At 48.9% G+C, this 19,553-nt stretch overlaps 1 protein-coding gene across 1 annotated transcript in view; it reads right to left on the minus strand.

Moving 5' to 3' along the window:
* The window catches only part of LAMA4 (laminin subunit alpha 4), a 156,132-nt gene that overhangs the window by 20,899 nt on the left and 115,680 nt on the right, over positions 1-19,553 (minus strand). Inside the window, exon 30 of the mRNA XM_066607137.1 lies at positions 5,185-5,318. Coding sequence (XP_066463234.1) covers positions 5,185-5,318 — 134 coding nt within the window. The remainder of the gene's footprint in view (positions 1-5,184; positions 5,319-19,553) is intronic.

The following is a 19,553-nucleotide window of genomic DNA, read 5'->3' on the forward strand; positions in this document are numbered from 1 at the left end:
AGCAGTGCAAATTTTGGTTCTGAATATTCGGCAGGAGGGCATATTCCGCAATGCTGTTGCGCAATATCGCATCCTGAATAAAAAGTCACTAAAGGTGCATATTTCTCTGTGAATTTGATGTGGAATTGGCACAGATTCTGCATCAAATATACAACAAAAAACGCAGTGTGTACATTTCATTACAGTTATGATACTTTTTGAACTAATTACAGATTTACTCTCTAAGCTCATGTTTTTTTCTTTTTATTACACCATGCACATGGAAGAGCTCTTAACAAATCTTGAATTCTTTCTGTTTAACATCTTTGTTTTCTTTCTATTTCCGTCAGCCAGTAAGGGCTCCTGCCCACAGGCAGATATTTGCTGCGTTATCGATTCTTGCTAAAATTGATAAATCGCCGGGTCCAGATGGATTACACCCAAGGATACTAAAAGAACTAAGTGACGAGATAGCTAGGACGCTATACCTAATATTTCTAGACACTATCAAGACCGGAGTAGTACCATTGGACTGGCGCATTGCCAACGTGGTTCCAATTTACAAAAAAGGGAGCAAAAGTGAGCCTGGTAACTACAGGCCAGTAAGTCTCACTTCAGTAACAGGAAAAATTTTCAAGGGGATTCTGAGAGACGCCATCGATGAGTACCTCAAGGAGATTAAGGGAATAACCCCTCACCAGCATGGATTCATGAAGGGTCGCTCATGTCAAACAAATCTGATCAGTTTCTATGATGAAGTAAGCTCTAAGCTTGACCAGGGAGAATCTATTGATCTTGTATATCTGGACTTCTCTAAAGCCTTTGACACCGTGCCACATAATAGGCTAATATACAAAATGAGGCAGCTCGGACTGGGCGAAAACGTGTGTAAGTGGGTAAAAAATTGGCTTAATGATAGAAAGCAGAGGGTGGTAATAAATGGCTCATACTCTGATTGGTCCACAGTCGCTAGCGGGGTGCCACAGGGTTTAGTACTAGGCCCCACTCTGTTCAACATATTTATCAATGACCTGATAGAGGGGCTGCACAGCAAAATATCAATATTTGCAGATGACACAAAATTATACAATATAATTAATGCAACGGAGGACAACGTGCGGCTACAAACGGACCTGGATAAGCTGGGGGCTTGGGCAGGAAAATGGCAAATGAAGTTCAATGTTGAAAAATGTAAGACTATGCACATGGGCAGGAGAAACGGATGTCACAAATATTCACTTAATGGGGTGCCACTAGGGAAAAGTGATATGGAAAAGGATCTGGGGGTATTAGTGGATAATAGACTAAACTGGAGTAACCAATGCCAGTCAGCTGCTGCAAAAAGGCAAATAAAGTCTTGGGGTGCATTAAAAGAGGTATAGGGGCGAAGGACGAAAACGTTATCCTTCCATTATATAAGGCACTTGTCAGGCCTCACATGGAATACTGCGTACAATTCTGGACACCGGTGCTCAGGAAAGATGTCACAGTGCTTGAAGGGGTTCAAAGAAGGGCAACTAAACTAATACATGGAATGACGGGACTGGAATACCCAGAGAGGCTATCCAAACTGGGACTATTTACTCTAGAAAAAAGAAGGTTAAGAGGCGACCAAATAACCATGTATAAGTACATGAGGGGACAACACATGGATCTCTCCCGCGATCTGTTTACACCCAGGACCATGACGGTAACAAGAGGACATCCGCTACGATTAGAGGAAAGTAAGTTTCATCACCAACATAGAAGGGGATTCTTTACTGTAAGAGCAGTTAGACTGTGGAACTCTCTACCGGAGGAAGTGGTGATGGCAAAATCCATAGAGGAGTTTAAAAGGGGACTTGATGTCTTTCTGGAGAAGAAGAATATTACAGGATATAAATATTAGGTTAAGTGTAAATCCTGGTATATAGGCAGGTAGGAACTATTAGGGGTTGATCCAGGGAACAGTCTGATTGCCAGTAGGGAGTCGGGAAGGAATTTTTCCCCCAAAAGGGCTAATTGGCTTCTGGCCTTGGGGTTTTTTGCCTTCCTCTGGATCAACATAGTAGGATAGACAGGCTGGACTAGATGGACATTGTCTTCATTCGGCCTTACATACTATGTTACTATGTTGCTCCACAGGAAAAATCTCAGCATGCTCCATTTTTCCATGGATTCCGCGTGGACGGCTTCCATTGAAGTTTATATAAGTTTTTGTTTTGCTGTACTACTTTTGAAAAATAAAATATCTTTACAAAATAGTTTTCTGTTGCCATCTTCAGACCACCATAGCTTTATCTTTCTGTTGAGGGATCTATGTGGGGGCTGTTTTTTTCTTTTTTGCGTAATGATTTGTGGTTTCTATTGGTAGCATTTTGCAGTGCTTATGACTTGCTTTTTATTACATTTTTTCTTGGAGACAGAGTGACCAAAAAAGTGTAATACTGGCGTTTTGTATTTTTTTTCTTTCTGACGTCACCGTTCGGTAAAACGGGAATATTATAATGCTTTATTTTGCTAAATCAAACTTTTATGAATGCGGCAATACCAAATATTTTTTGGTTTGTTTTGATTTTTTTAATTATAAAAGTGTGAATATCGCATTATACTTTATTTTGAGACGCAGTCTATGAAGACGTGCAACAGGCATGTCTTGATAGGCAATCATTAATGGCAGCCCTGGGGGCTGGCTGCCATAACAACACACTGACACCTCGCAATGTCATCACAATGGGGAGGGGGCCTCTGATCGTGGCATTTAAATGTCCAGCCAGAGGACATACATTTACGCTCTGTAGGAGTAAGAAGTTAAAGTTCAAGTGGTCGTCCCTTGAGACTATCATGTCCATATTATAGAAGTATTAGGAGGGAGGCAGATACACCCCTTCATGACCCGAGGCAGAGAACCACTAACACTACTACATGTAATATTTAGAGATGAGCGAGCATACTCGTTAAGGGCAGATACTCGAGCGAGTAACATCCTTTTCAAGTACCTGCCCGCTCGTCAGAAAAGATTCGGGTGCCGGCGGGGGTGAGCAGTGGGGAGCGGGAGGGGGGGGTAGAGAGATCTCCCCCCGGTTCCTCCCCGCTCTCCCCCGAATCTTTTCTGACGTGCAGGCAGGTACTCGAAAAGGACGATACTCGCTCTAGTAATATTCCATGTATGGCCAGTCAAAATCTTTTCCTGGCATCAAGGTGTCCGGGCTCCTGAACTCCGATCCGGGCATTTAAATTCCCACCCAGAAGGTGTACATTTACGCCCTTTAGGCTCAAGGGGTTATGGTTAAAGTGGTTGTCCCATGAAGGTATCAGGCTCATATTATAGAAATAATAGGAGATAATATTCGGCCAATCAACAGGATAGAGTAGAAAGTGAATATACTTGGCACACTTTAGATAGGTGGTGTGCAAGTAAAGGCCCTGGGGGTTCTCTCTCCCTGTGTCTAAACCATATCATAATAACTTATCCCTATAAAGTTGGTTGAAGTTAAAGATGCACTGCTAATTGGAACTATTCAAAACTATTGACTGTCATTGAAGGGAATGCACAAGTAAACATACTATGAATATAATATTAATTATAAAGTAAAGGCAAAAGCTGCAAAATCACTGATAAACACTGTGATGAAAAGGTAACATCACTGTATGCATCTGTCATCCAAAGGGTGAACCTTTATTACAATAAAGAGTTTGTGGGAAGGCGACTATCATCCATTGGAAAGATTTATCATGTTTGTCACCTAAGTGGTTTGGACAAGTTTCAAATGGAAAGGCAGATGAACATCTGTCCATCCAAATTGAATATCCCCCATTCCCTTACAGGGAGTGGAGTTACAGGAAGATGAACTGTTGAATATGCATTGTATTTGCCCTCTTGTTGACTCACTGTCCATTCCTAAACAAAGGATTTTTTTAAATGAACTAATCGGCTGTTCTAAAACCTGAGACATGAACTGGAAATATAAAAGGTTTTGGACAGTAGAAGGCTGTTCACATTTGGAGATGGCTGAAGTCTGAAATGTGTTCCCTTGTTCACTTACTCTCTAAGAAATAGAAGAACTAAAGATCTACTACATGTGTTTCTTCCCTCTTTTTTTTATAACGATTTGCTTTTATTTGTATTTGTGAATTTTATTTTCTCACTTAACTTTTTATAAATACTGCATCTTTTTGAATTAAAGCTTAAGCCCCCCTCACACAGATGTTTTTTTTTACAGCGTTTAGTGCTGCGTTTTAAGCGCTGCGCTAAACGCTGTACAAGGTTCCCATTCATTTCAATGGGGCTGTTCACACAAACGTCAAAACGCAGCGTCTTCAACAACGATGCATGTCCTATCTTTGGCCGTTTTCAGCCCTGCGTTGCCCATTGAAATGAGTGGGCAGCATTAGAAGTACTGCTGAAAGCACGGCACAACTTGGTGCCGCGTTTTGGGCAGCACTAAACACAGTGCCCAAAAAAGTAAAAAACTCATACTCACCGATGCTGACGCCGTCCGGGTCCCTGGCGCTGCTTTCTGAAGCTCCGGGCACTTGTCAGAGGATCTTTTGCGAGTGACGGGGTTTGAAGATCCTGCCTCCAGCAAGAGATTGCTCTGATTCGCTAATCCAGCGCCAAACACAGCCAGCTATGGATGCACCAATCGCAGCCATTCAATGAATGAATGGCCCGCAGCTCAGCCAGTCAGAGCAATCTTTTGCTGGAGGCATGGTCTTCAAACCTCGTTAGCAGCATGAGATGCTCTGCAGGCACAGACAAGTGCCTGGAAGCCTGCAGGGACGCCGGACGGCGCCTACTAGGTGAGTACTTCTTTTTTTTTCCAGCTGTGCTAAAAACGCAGCCAAAGCGCTGGCATAACGCGTGCCAATGCTGCTGAAATTGCAGTAAACACAGCGTTGAAGAACGCTGAGTTTACTGCAAACGCCTGTGTGAGGTGGCCTTAGACTTTGATAAGCTTGTCAATGTTATTCTAAACCTATAGCCTCAATAGTGTCAACTCTTTGACTGCTGGAGAGCACCAAGTGAGTATATGTTGGACTTCTAGCCCATTTACCCAAACTTCTGGCAGCATATGTCTAGGGTTATATAGACTGTGTTGGGGTGCAATTTATGATCAGTTGGAATATTGGAATATGAGAAGAAGTGAAAATTGATTAGTCCCTTGCTGCTGCAATCATGACAAATGCTGGGAAAAGTGTGAATGTGACAAACACATACTATACCTTGTTGGTGACACTGAAGCAACAATGAAGTGATTATGCCCATCATTATATAATTTGTTCTTCGACTGCACCTTTATGTCTTTTACAGATAAGACTACAGCACCTTTATCCATTGAAACTGAAAAAACATCAGTCTAAAAATAAATCAAATAAAAACAAATGTTTATGTTAGCACATCGCAAAAACATCAGGAACACAGTTGGAAGACTGCAGATTGGAGTAACATATGTTAAAACTGTATTAACCTTTTAAGGACCAAACGCCATAAATATACAATGCTTGGTCCTGGGTTTTAATCCTGAATGATAGCAGAAGTACAGTGCAAGATTAAAGCCTCTTCTCTTTCAATCAAGCAGGAGCAGGTCAGGTTTTCAGCTGTCAGACACAGCTGAGGATCTAGAGGAGAAGGGAGAAGCCCGTTTCTGCCTTCTCCTTTCCAGTCTGCATAGCACTCAATGAGCGGTATGCACTAAAGAGTGAAAGTGGAAGTATTGCGTCCACTATATGACCTGGTGATCACGTGACCGCTGGGTGCCCACTGTTACAGCAGAGCTGCAGGGTCCTAGTAAACCCTGATCAGCTCTGTTAGGGACTATTGTCCCTATAGGTGAATGTTTTTCCCTGTAACTGCTGCTTCTATGGATGCCCCAGCTACAGTGCAATAGTATGAAATATTATAAAAGAAATACAATATGAATGATCCCCTAAATTCTTAGATGACATCATGAGGGTCATAGATGGTAAAAAAAATTGTTACAAAAATCAGTTTAAAAAAATTACACAACAAAATAAAAAAATAAATATGAAAAAGAAAATGACCCAAAGCTGACGCCAACCAAAACCCTGCGTCCTGTAATCTAAAACTATACATATTACAGTATATATCAAAGCATCCGAAACAAAATGAGGAACCCATTCCCATACTTTATTTGAGCGTAACTATACTAATTAAAAAAAACAACTATAAATTTAAAATCTTTTTCTTAGCTTTTTACCCCCAATAAAACTAAAAAAAAATAAAAAAAATAGAGCACAAAACCACATCACATGGGTAAAATCTTTAAAAAGTGTCCAGTCCTTTTGGACCAAAAGACCCTGGACCTTAAGTTGTTAAAAATGGGAGGAGGGTGTATTACAATTGAAAGCCACAACAAATGAACAGGGCCTTAAATGTACAATATAGTCTAATTTATCTGTACAGTATAGTCATATTTATGTGTATAGTATTTGGGAGCATAATTTATTTGCACAGTACTCAGTTGCATTATTGTTATGTACAATATGACAGTAGTATTTATTAGAGATGAGCGAGCGTACTCGTCCGAGCTTGATACTCGTTCGAGTATTAGGGTACTTGAGATGCTCGTTACTCGAGACAAGCACCACGAGGTGTTCGAGTCACTTTCATTTTCTTCCCAGAAAATTTTGCACCGTTTTCTGGCCAATAGTATACAGGGAAGGCATTACAACTTCCTCCTGTGAAGTTCCAGCCCTATCCCACCCCCCTGCAGTGAGTGGCTGGGGAGATCAGGTGCCACCCGAGTATATAAACTGGGCCCGCCCGCGGCTCGCCACAGATGCACGCTGAGAGACATTAGGGAAAGTGCCGTCTTGCTGTAGCTGCTATAGGGAGAGTGTTAGGCTGTTATTCTTCGTCTTCAAGAACCCCAACGGTCCTTCTTAGGGCCACATCTGACCGTGTGCAGTACTGTTGAGGCTGCTTTTAGCAGTTTTGCAAATTTTTTTTTTTGTATATCGGGCGTGCAGACCATAGCGTCCTCAGTCTGCAGTCATTTTACTCAGTATAGGGGCAGTACTGGTGAGGCAGGGAGAGAGGTATACTGGCTATATAGGCAGTGGGCTTTTTCAAAAAAAATTGGGAAAAAATACTATATTTGGGCTGCCTGTGACCGTCTTCAGTTTACTGCGTGTCTGCTGGGGGTAGTAGTCGCTAATTAATACCTAGCCTTGCGCATAATTTTGTTCTGGCTGCACTGTGCTTTCAATAACCACAGTCATCCTCCAACAGGGAAATCCATATACAGGCTATATAGGCAGTGGGCTTTTTCCCCAAAATTGGGAAAAAATACTATATTTGGGCTGCCTGTGACCATCTTCAGTTTACTGTGTGTCTGCTGGGGGTAGTAGTCGCTATTTAATACCCAGCCTTGCGCATAATTTTGTTCTGGCTGCACTGTGCTTTCAATAACCAGAGTCATCCTCCAACAGGGAAATCCATATACAGGCTATATAGGCAGTGGGCTTTTTCCCCAAAATTGGGAAAAAATACTATATTTGGGCTGCCTGTGACCGTCTTCAGTTTACTGCGTGTCTGCTGGGGGTAGTAGTTGCTAATTAATACCCAGCTAAGCATTACAGCAGGCTTGCGCATAATTGTTTCCTGGCTCTGCTGTGTCTGTTACATGATCGCCGTCATCCCGCCAGAGGGAAAGAGTATACAATATATATGCTGCATACGGTGTCTGTCTGGTTTTTCACCTCACCATTTTAAAAAATTGAAGCAAAACACTTAAGGCCTACCACTGGCCTTTGCACACTTGACTGGTTCTGCGCTGTGAATTCCAGTACCTCAGTCATACACACCTAGGTCTCACTACAGGCTTGCGCATAATTGTTTCCTGGCTCTGCTGTGCGCTCCGTAAGCGAAGTCAGCCTCCAACCACAGGCCAATAAGCGGCACATTTAATTACAGCATTCTGTTTCTACTCTACTCGTAATACACCATGCTGAGGGGTAGGGGTAGGCCTAGAGGACGTGGACGCGGCTGAGGACGCGGAGGCCCAAGTCAGGGTGTGGGCACAGGCCGAGCTCCTGGTCCAGGTGTATCGCAGCCGACTGCTGCGGGATTAGGAGAGAGGCAAGTTTCTGAGGTCCCCAGATTCATCTCACAATTAATGGGTCCACGCGGTAGACCTTTATTAGAAACTGAGCAGTGTGAGCAGGTCCTGTCGTGGATGGCAGAAAGTGCATCCAGCAATCTATCGACCACCCAGTCTTCTACGCCGTCCACAGCTGCAACTCTGAATCCTCTGGCTGCTGCTCCTCCTTCCTCCCAGCCTCCTCACTCCATGAAAATGACACATTCTGAGGAGCAGGCAGACTCCCAGGAACTGTTCTCGGCCCCTGCCCAGAATGGGCAGCAATGGTTCCTCTCCCACCGGAGGAGTTTGTCGTGACCGATGCCCAACCTTTGGAAAGTTCCCGGGGTCCGGGGGATGAGGCTGGGGACTTCCGGCAACTGTCTCAAGAGCTTTCAGTGGGTGAGGAGGACGATGACGATGAGACACAGTTGTCTATCAGTGAGGTAGTAGTAATTTCAGTAAATCCAAGGGAGGAGCGCACAGAGGATTCGGAGGAAGAGAAGCTGGACGATGAGGTGACTGACCCCACCTGGTTTGCTAAGCCTACTGAGGACAGGTCTTCAGAGGGAGAGGCAAGTGCAGCAGCAGGGCAGGTTGGAAGAGGCAGTGCGGTGGCCAGGGGTAGAGGCAGGGCCAGACCGAATAATCCACCAACTGTTTCCCAAAGCGCCCCCTCGCGCCATGCCACCCTGCAGAGGCCGAGGTGCTCAAAGGTGTGGCAGTTTTTCACTGAGAGTGCAGACGACCGACGAACTGTGGTGTGCAAGGTTTGTTGCGCCAAGATCAGCCGGGGAGCCACCACCACCAGCCTCACCACCACCAGCATGCGCAGGCATATGATGGCCAAGCACCCCACAAGGTGGGACGAAGGCCGTTCACCGCCTCCGGTTTGCACCACTGCCTCTCCCCCTGTGCCCCAACCTGCCACTGAGATCCAACCCCCCTCTCAGGACACAGGCACGACCGTCTCCCAGCCTTCACCCACAAGCTCACCTCCGCTGTCCTCGGCCCCATCCAGCAATGTCTCTCAGCGCAGCGTCCAGCCGTCGCTAGCGCAACTGTTTGAGCGCAAGCACAAGTACGCCGCCACGCACCCGCGCGCTCAAGCGTTAAACGTGCACATAGCCAAATTGATCAGCCTGGAGATGCTGCCGTATAGGCTTGTGGAAACGGAGGCTTTCAAAAACATGATGGCGGCGGCAGCCCCGCGCTACTCGGTTCCCAGTCGCCATTACTTTTCCCGATGTGCCGGCCCTGCCCTGCACGACCACGTCTCCCGCAACATTGTACGCGCCCTCACCAACGCGGTTACTGGCAAGGTCCACTTAACAACGGACACGTGGACAAGCACAGGCGGGCAGGGCCACTATATCTCCCTGACGGCACATTGGGTGAATTTAGTGGAGGCTGGGACTGAGTCAGAGCCTGGGACTGCTCACGTCCTACCCACCCCCAGAATTGCGGGCCCCAGCTCGGTGCTGGTATCTGCGGCGGTGTATGCTTCCTCCACTAAACCACCCTCCTCCTCCTCCTCCTACGCAACCTGTGTCTCACAATCAAGATGTGTCAGCAGCAGCACGTCGCCAGCAGTCGGTGTCGCGAGGCATGGCAGCACAGCGGTGGGCAAGCGTCAGCAGGCCGTGCTGAAACTACTCAGCTTAGGAGAGAAGAGGCACACGGCCCACGAACTGCTGCAGGGTCTGACAGAGCAGACCGACCGCTGGCTTTCGCCGCTGAGCCTCCAACCTGGCATGGTCGTGTGTGACAACGGCCGTAACCTGGTGGCGGCTCTGCAGGTTGGCAGCCTCACGCACGTGCCATGCCTGGCGCACATCTTTAATTTGGTGGTTCAGCGGTTTCTGAAAAGCTACCCACGCTTGTCAGACCTGCTCGGAAAGGTGCGCCGGGTCAGCGCACATTTCCGCAAGTCCAACACGGACGCTGCCACCCTGCGGACCCTGCAACATTGGTTTAATCTGCCAGTGCACCGATTGCTGTGCGACATGCCCACACGGTGGAACTCTACGCTCCACATGTTGGCCAGGCTCTATGAGCAGCGTAGAGCTATAGTGGAACTCCAACATGGGCGGCGTAGTGGGAGTCAGCCTCCTCAATTCTTTACAGAAGAGTGGGCCTGGTTGGCAGACATCTGCCAGGTCCTTGGAAACTTTGAGGAGTCTACCCAGATGGTGAGCGGCGATGCTGCAATCATTAGCGTCACCATTCCTCTACTATGCCTCTTGAGAAGTTCCCTGCAAAGCATAAAGGCAGATGCTTTGCGCTTGGAAACGGAGGCGGGGGAAGACAGTATGTCGCTGGGTAGTCAGAGCACCCTCATGTCTATATCTCAGCGCGTTTTGGAGGGGGAGGAGCATGAGGAGGAGGGGGAAGAGACAGCTTGAGGGTACCCATGCTGCTTGCCTGTCATCCTTTCAGCGTGTATGGCCTGAGGAGGAGGAGGAGGACCCTGAAAGTGATCTTCCTAGTGAGGACAGCCATGTGTTGCGTACAGGTACCCTGGTACACATGGCTGACTTCATGTTAGGATGCCTTTCTCGTGACCCTCGCGTTACACACATTCTGGCCACTACGGATTACTGGGTGTACACACTGCTCGACCCACCGTATAAGGAGAACCTTTCCACTCTCATACCCGAAGAGGAAAGGGGTTCGAGAGTGATGCTATACCACAGGACCCTGGCGGACAAACTGATGGTAAAATTCACATCCGACAGCGCTAGTGGCAGAAGGCGCAGTTCCGAGGGCCAGGTAGCAGGGGAGGCGCTGAGATCAGGCAGCATGTACAGCGCAGGCAGGGGAACAATCTCCAAGGCCTTTGCCAGCTTTATGGCTCCCCAGCAAGACTGTGTCACTGCTCCCCAGTCACGGCTGAGTCGGCAGGAGCACTGTAAAAGGATGGTGAGGGAGTGCGTAGCCGATCGCACGACCACCCTCCGTGACGCCTCTGCTCCGTACAACTACTGGGTGTCGAAGCTGGACACGTGGCCTGAACTCGCGCTGTATGCCCTGGAGGTGCTTGCTTGCCCTGCGGCTAGCGTCTTGTCAGAGGGTGTTTAGTGCGGCTGGGGGAATCAGCACGGATAAGCGTACCCGCCTGTCATCTGACAGTGCCGACAGGCTTACACTCATAAAGATGAACAAAGCCTGGATTTCCCCAGACTTCTCTTCTCCACCAGCGGACAGCAGCGGTACCTAAACAATACGTAGGCTGCACCCGCAGATGGAAGCATCGTTCTCTATCACCATAACAAACGGGGACCTTTTAGCTTCATCAATCTGTGTATTATATTCATCCTCCTCCTCCTGCTCCTCCTCCTGAAACCTCACGTAATCACGCCGAACGGGCAATTTTTCTTAGGCCCACAAGGCTCAGTCATATTACTTTTGCAAACAATGTTTTTACGTTTCAATTCTCATTAAAGCATTGAAACTTGCACCTGAACCAATTTTTATTTTAACTGGGCTGCCTCCAGGCCTAGTTACAAATTAAGCCACATTAACCAAAGCGATTAATGGGTTTCACCTGCCCTCTTGGTTGGGCATGGGCAATTTTTCTGAGGTACATTAGTACTGTTGGTACACCAATTTTGTGGGGCCCTCGCCTACAGTGTAATCCTAGTAATTTTTATGGGCTTCGCCTACACTCATGGTACAGCAAGGTGTGTGGGGTTGGCCTACACTTTTGCTACATAAATGTAACTGGGGCCTTGTCTATACTACAACTACTGAAATGTGAAAGAGACTGTTATCTCCCTAAACTGCTGCAACGGGAATGTTACTGTGGCCTGTCTAGACTGCTACTACTACTGAAATGGAACTAAGACTGTGCTCCCCCTATACTGCTGCTTCGGAATTGTTACTGGGGCCTGTCTTGACTGCTACCATTACTGAAATGGAACTAATACTGTGCTCCGCCTATACTGCTGCTAGTGATATATTACTGGGGCCTGTCCAGACTGCTGCTACTACTGAAATGGAACTAATAGTGTGCTCCCCCTATACTGCTGCTAGTGATATGTTACTGGGGCCTGTCCAGACTACTACTAGTACTGAAATGGAACTAATACTGTACTCCCCCTATACTGCTGCTAGTGATATGTTACTGGGGCCTGTCTTGACTGCTACTACTACTGAAATGGAACTAATACTGTGCTCCCCCTATACTGCTGCTTTGGAATTGTTACTGGGGCCTGTCTTGACTGCTACTACTACTGAAATGGAAATAAAACTGTGCTCCCCCTATACTGCTACTAGTGATATGTTACTGGGGCCTGTCCAGACTGCTACTACTACTGAAATGGAACTAATACTGTGCTCCCCCTATAATGCTGCTAGTGATATGTTACTGGGGCCTGTCCCTAATGCTACCGCTGAAATGTTACTAATTCTGGGCTCTGCCTATACCGCTGCTAATGCTATGTCACTGGAGTGTGGAAACGGAGGCTTCCCAAAGACATGATGGCGGTGAGGCCATTTCCCACCAACGCGGTTACTGTTAAGGTGCATATAACCACGGACACGTGGAGAGGACACGTAGTGCCTCAAAAACATCCCCCTCCTCCTCCAACAATGAAAATATTCTTGGCAAATACCTTTGCATTCGTCCGTCTGGTGGCAGTCCAAGAATTTCACCTTTAAGGACACAACAAGAGAGCCCCCCCACCATCCCCCCGCCACGGCCCACTTAATCATGGCCACATTCCGAAAACCAACTAAATAAAACCGCGCTACTAGGTCCGCAGTCGCGACCACATTCCCACCAACGCGGTTACTGTTAAGGTACATATTACCAGTCTGACTGGTGCATGCACTGTGGGCTGAAGCCCACCTGTATTGTTTCTGACATTAGCTCTGCTGAGCAGGGCACTGCAATGGGATACATTTATGTACCGCCGATGGGTTCCAGGGAGCCACCCATGCTGTGGGTCCACAGGGACTTCACATTACGGATTTGTACCTGCCAGTGTCTATGTATTAAAAACCCCAATCAGACTGGGGCATGCAGTGTGGGCCGAAGCCCACCTGCATTTAATCTGACGTTACCTCAGCTGTGCTGGGCACTGCAATGGGATTTGTTTATGTACCGCCGGTGGGTTCCAGGGAGTCACCCATGCTTTGGGTCCACACGGACTTCACATTAGGGAGTTGTACCTGTCTGTGTCTACTTATAAAAAAATCCCAGTCTGACTGGGGCATGCAGTGTGGGCCGAAGCCCACCTGCGTTTAATCTGACGTTACCTCCGCCGTGCTGGGCAATGCAATGGGATTTATTTATGTAACGCCGGTGGCTTCCTGGGACCCACCCATGCTGTCAGTCCACACGTAGTTGTACCTGCCTGTGTCTACTTATAAAGAACCCCAGTCTGACTGGGGCATGCAGTGTGGGCCGAAACCCACCTGTATTTAATCTGATGTTAGCTCTGCTGTCCAGGGCACTGCAATGGGATTTGTTTATGTACCACAGGTGGGTTCCAGGGAGCCACCCATGCTTTGGGTCCACACGGACTTCACATTAGGGATTTGTACCTGCCTGTGTCTATGTATTAAAAACCCCGGTCAGACTGGGGCATGCAGTGTGGGCCGAAGCCCACCTGCATTTAATCTGACATTACCTGAGCTGTGCTGGGCAATGCAATGGGATTTATTTATGTAATGCCAGTGGCTTCCTGAGACCCACCCATGCTGTCGGTCCACACGGAGTTGTACCTGCCTGTGTCTACTTATAAAGAACCCCAGTCTGACTGGGGCATGCAGTGTGGGCCGAAGCCCACCTGTATTTAATCTGACGTTAGCTCTACTATCCGGGGCACTGCATTGGGACAAACTACAGGAGCAATACAGCGCTAATGAGACGTGCACAACTACGCTAGCATTGGAGTCCGCTGTAGGCCCCCGATTGCTGAGGGTTTGTGCACAGGCCTATGTCCTGGGTGCAGTGAAAGCCCGCTTCCTGCCTAGGATTGCTGAATCTGTGGGCCGAGGCCTATGCCGTGGGCGCGGTGTAAGTCTGCCATGTTTGGCCGCTCAGATCGATTTTTTGTTCATGTCTTGGGTTTCCTAGAACCCCCCTATGCTGTTGGTGCAAACTTAGTTCCCATTGCAGTGTTTGACCTGTCTGGCACAAAGGCACTGACTGACTTGGGTAGGGGGCAGAGCGCTGACGGCTTTCCCCTTGCAGTGTGGATTGAGCTATGCGACACCTTAACAGAATGAATACTGTGTGGCACATGGATTCCCCATTGCTATGCCCACGTTTGCAGCTCCTGATGGAGATGGCACAGGATTGGAGTTCTCATTGCTTCTGTACAGCATTGTGGTCTATCGCCCCGCCCCTTTTAAAAAAGGTCGCTGCCTGGCCCTGCCAACCCTCTGCAGTGTGTGCCTCCGGTTCCTCCTCATGGCAGACGCACTTATAAATAGACATGAGGGTGGTGTGGCTATGAGGCCAGCGTGTGGCATGAGGGCAGCTGAAGGCTGCGCAGGGACACTTTGGTGTGCGCTGTGGACACTGGGTCGTGCAGGGGGGTTGGGCAGCATGTAACCCAGGAGAAGTGGCAGCGGAGTGTCATGCAGGCAGTGATTGTGCTTTGTTGGAGGTAGTGTGGTGCTTAGCTAAGGTATGCCTTGCTAATGAGGGTTTTTCAGAAGTAAAAATTGTTGGGGGGGGGCACTCTTGCAGCTATTGTGGCTTAATAGTGGGACCTGGGAACTTGATATTCAGCCCAACATGTAGCCCCTCGCCTGCCCTATCCGTTTCTGTGTCGTTCCCATCACTTTCTTGAATTTCCCATATTTTCACAAATGAAAACCTTAGCGGAGCATCGGCGATATACAAAAATGCTCGAGTCGCCCATTGACTTCAATGGGGTTCGTTACTCGAAACGAACCGTCGAGCATCGTGGGAAGTTCGACTCGAGTAACGAGCACCCGAGCATTTTGGTGCTCGCTCATCTCTAGTATTTATGTATTTGTGCAGTATATAATGGAATTATTTCATATGTTCAAATGACTGCTGCAGTCAATCAATGGCCTCGGTGGTGATGCTTGCGTGCGTGGCACATAACTGGCAAGACTGTTGACTGGCTGTAGCGATCACATGAACAATGTAGCAATATCTTATTTGCTTACCTTAGTAAATTCTATCCTTTCACATAAATAATGGTTATATCAACACAGACACCACCCAGACAAGTTCCTTATAATGTATCATCTTTGCATTACCTCTCTCTAATCACAGTTTTCTGATTGTATAGTCCATAGGTCTTTTACTATTCTGTGACGTCAGCATGGTTATTGTCACTATATGTGTTTTTAGAGATGTATTACATTTAATGTTTTATATGCCAAATGCATATATTTCGTTATCTGTAGAGATGAGCGAACACCAAAATGTTCGGGTGTTCGTTATTCGGAACGAACTTCCCGCGATGTTCGAGGGTTCGTTTCGAACAATGAACCCCATTGAAGTCAATGGGCGACCAGAGCATTTTTGTATTTCGCCGATGCTCGCTAAGGTTTTCATGTGTGAAAATCTGGGCAATTCAAGAAAGTGATGGGAATGACACAGAAACGGATAGGGCAGGCGAGGGGCTACATGTTGGGCTGCATCTCAAGTTCACAGGTCCCACTATTAAGCCACAATACCGGCAAGAGTGGGCCCCCCCCCCCTCCCAACAACTTTTACTTCTGAAAAGCCCTCATTAGCATGGCATACCTTTGCTAAGCACCACACTAGCTACAACAAAGCACAATCACTGCCTGCATGACACTCCGCTGCCACTTCTCCTGGGTTACATGCTGACCAACCGCCCCCCCCCTCCCCCCCACAGCGCACACCAAAGTGTCCCTGCGCAGCCTTCAGCTGCCCTCATGCCACGCCACACTCATGTCTATTTAGAAGTGCGTCTGCCATGAGGAGGAACCGCAGGCACACACTGCAGAGGGTTGGCATGGCTAGGCAGCGGCCCTCTTTAAAAGGGGCGGGGCGATAGCCCACAATGCTGTACAGAAGCAATGAGAAATAGAATCCTGTGCCACCGCCATCAGGAGCTGCACACGTAGGCATAGCAATGGGGAACCTATGTGCCACACACTATTCATTCTGTCAAGGTGTCTGCATGCCCCAGTTAGACCGGGCTTTTTAATTCATAGACACAGGCAGGTACAACTCCCTATTGTGACGTCCCTGTCGACCCACAGCATGGGTGGGTGCCAGGAAGCCACCGGCGGTACATAGAAATATCCCATTGCATTGCCCAACACAGCTGAGGTAGTAATGTCGTGCGTAATACAGGTGGGCTTCGGCCCACACTGCATGCCCCAGTCTGACCGGGGTTCTTTACAAGTGGACACATGTAGGTTAAACTCCCTGTGGACCCACTGCCTGGGTAGGTGCCAGGAAGCCACCGGCGGTACATAGAAATATCCCATTGCATTGCCCAACACAGCTGAGGTAGTAATGTCGTGCGTAATACAGGTGGGCTTCGGCCCACACTGCATGCCCCAGTCAGACTGGGGTTCTTTAGAAGTGTACAGATGTATTAAAAACTCCGTGTGCACCTACAGCATGGGTGGCTCCCTGGAACCCACCGGCGGTACATAAAAATATCCCATTGCATTGCCCAACACAGCTGAGGTAACGTCAGCTGTAATGCAGGTGGGCTAAAAATTAATTTGATTACACTGTAGGCGAGGGCCCACAAAAATTGCTGTATCAACAGTACTAATGTACATCCCAAAAATTGGCCATGGCCAGCCAAGAGGGCAGGTGAAACCCATTAATCGCTTTGGTTAATGTGGCTTAAGTGGTAACTAGGCCTGGAGGCAGCCCAGTGTAACGAAAAATTGGTTCAAGTTAAAGTTCCAACGCTTTTAAGCGCATTGAAACTTATAAAAATTGTTCAGAAAAATTATTTGAGTGAGCCTTGTGGCCCTAAGAAAAATTGCCCGTTCAGCGTGATTACGTGAGGTTTCAGGAGGAGGAGCAGGAGGAGGAGGAGGAATATTAGACACAGATTGATGAAGCAGAAATGTCCCCGTTTTGGATGGTGAGAGAGAACGTAGCTTCCATCCGCGGGTGCAGCCTACGTATTGCTTACGTATCGCTGCTGTCCGCTGGTGGTGAACAGAAGTCTGGCGAAATCCAGCCTTTGTTCATCTTGATGAGTGTTAGCCTGTCGGCACTGTCGATTGACAAGCGGCTACGCTTATCTGTGATGATTCCCCCAGCCGCACTAAACACCCTCTCCGACAAGACGCTAGCCGCAGGACAAGCAAGCACCTCCAGGGCATACAGCGCTAGTTCAGGCCACGTGTCCAGCTTCGACACCCAGTAGTTGTAGGGGGCAGAGGCGTCACCAAGGATGGTCGTGCGATCCGCTACGTACTCCCTCACCATCCTTTTACAGTGCTCCCGCCGACTCAGCCGTGACTGGGGAGCGGTGACACAGTCTTGGTGGGGAGCCATAAAGCTGGCCAGGCCCTTAAAGACTGTTGCACTGCCTGGGATGTACATGCTGCTCCATCTACGCACATCCCCTGCTACCTTGCCCTCGGTACTGCGCCTTCTGCCACTAGCGCTGTCGGCTGGGAATTTTACCATCAGCTTGTCCGCAAGGGTCCTGTGGTATAGCAACACTCTCGAACCCCTTTCCTCTTCGGGAATCAGAGTGGGCAGGTTCTCCTTATACCGTGGATCGAGCAGTGTGTACACCCAGTAATCCGTCGTGGCCAGAATGCGTGCAACGCGAGGGTCACGAGAAAGGCATCCTAACATGAAGTCAGCCATGTGTGCCAGGGTACCTGTACGCAACACATGGCTGTCTTCACTAGGAAGATCACTTTCAGGATCCTCCTCCTCCTCCTCCTCCTCCTCAGGCCATACACGCTGAAAGGATGACAGGCAATCAGCCGGTGTACCGTCAGCAGCGGCCCAAGCTGTCTCTTCCCCCTCATCCTCATCCTCCTCATGCTCCTCCTCCTCCTCCTGTACGCGCTGAGAAATAGACAGGAGGGTGCCCTGACTATCCAGCGGCATACTGTCTTCCCCCGCCCCCGTTTCCGAGCGCAAAGCAGCTGCCTTTATGGTTTGCAGGGAATTTCTCAAGATGCATAGCAGAGGAATGGTGACGAAAATGATTGTAGCATCGCCGCTCACCACCTGGGTAGACTCCTCAAAATTACCAAGGACATGGCAGATGTCTGCCAACCAGGCCCACTCTTCTGAAAGGAATTGAGGAGGCTGACTCCCACTGCGCTGCCCATGTTGGAGTTGGTATTCGACTATAGCTCTACGTTGTTCATAGAGCCTGGCCAACATGTGGAGCGTAGAGTTCCACCGTGTGGGCACGTCGCACAGCAGTCGGTGCACTGGCAGCTTAAAGTGATGTTGCAGGGTGCGCAGGGTGGCAGCGTCCGTGTGGGACTTGCGAAAATGTGCGCAGAGCCGGCGCGCCTTTACGAGCAGGTCTGACAAGCGTGGGTAGCTTTTCAGAAAGCGCTGAACCACCAAATTAAAGACGTGGGCCAGGCATGGCACGTGCGTGAGGCTGCCGAGCTGCAGAGCCGCCACCAGGTTACGGCCGTTGTCACACACGACCATGCCCGGTTGGAGGCTCAGCGGCGCAAGCCAGCGGTCGGTCTGCTGTGTCAGACCCTGCAGCAGTTCGTGGGCCGTGTGCCTCTTATCGCCTAAGCTGAGTAGTTTCAGCACGGCCTGCTGACGCTTGCCCACCGCTGTGCTGCCACACCGCGCGACACCGACTGCTGGCGACATGCTGCTGCTAACACATCTTGATTGCGAGACAGAGGAGGAGGAGGAGGAGGAGGGTGCTTTAGTGGAGGAAGCATACACCTCCGCAGATACCACCACCGAGCTGGGGCCCGCAATTCTGAGGGTGGGTAGGACATGAGCGGTCCCAGGCTCTGACTCTGTCCCAGCCTCCACTAAATTCACCCAATGTGCCGTCAGGGAGATGTAGTGGCCCTGCCCGCCTGTGCTTGTCCACGTGTCCGTAGTTAAGTGGACCGTGGCAGTAACCGCGTTGGTGAGGGCGCGTACAATGTTGCGGGAGACGTGGTCGTGCAGGGCTGGGACGGCACATCGGGAAAAGTAGTGGCGACTGGGAACTGAGTAGCGCGGGGCCGCCCCCTCCATGATACTTTTGAAGGACTCCGTTTCCACAACCCTATACGGCAGCATCTCAAGGCTGATGAATTTTGCTATGCGGACGGTTAACGTTTGAGCGTGCGGGTGCGTGGCGGCGTACTTGCGCTTGCGCTCCAACAGTTGCGCAAGCGACGGCTGGACGGTGCGCTGAACTACACTGCTGGATGGGGCCGAGGACAGCGGAGGTGAGGGTGTGGGTGCAGGCCAGGAGACGGTAGTGCCTGTGTCCTGAGAGGGGGGTTGCATCTCAGTGGCAGGTTGGGGCACAGGGGAAGAGGCAGGGGTGCAAACCGGAGGCG

The sequence above is a fragment of the Eleutherodactylus coqui genome, chromosome 1 (genome assembly GCF_035609145.1).
Source record: "Eleutherodactylus coqui strain aEleCoq1 chromosome 1, aEleCoq1.hap1, whole genome shotgun sequence".
Lineage (NCBI taxonomy): Eukaryota > Metazoa > Chordata > Amphibia > Anura > Eleutherodactylidae > Eleutherodactylus > Eleutherodactylus coqui.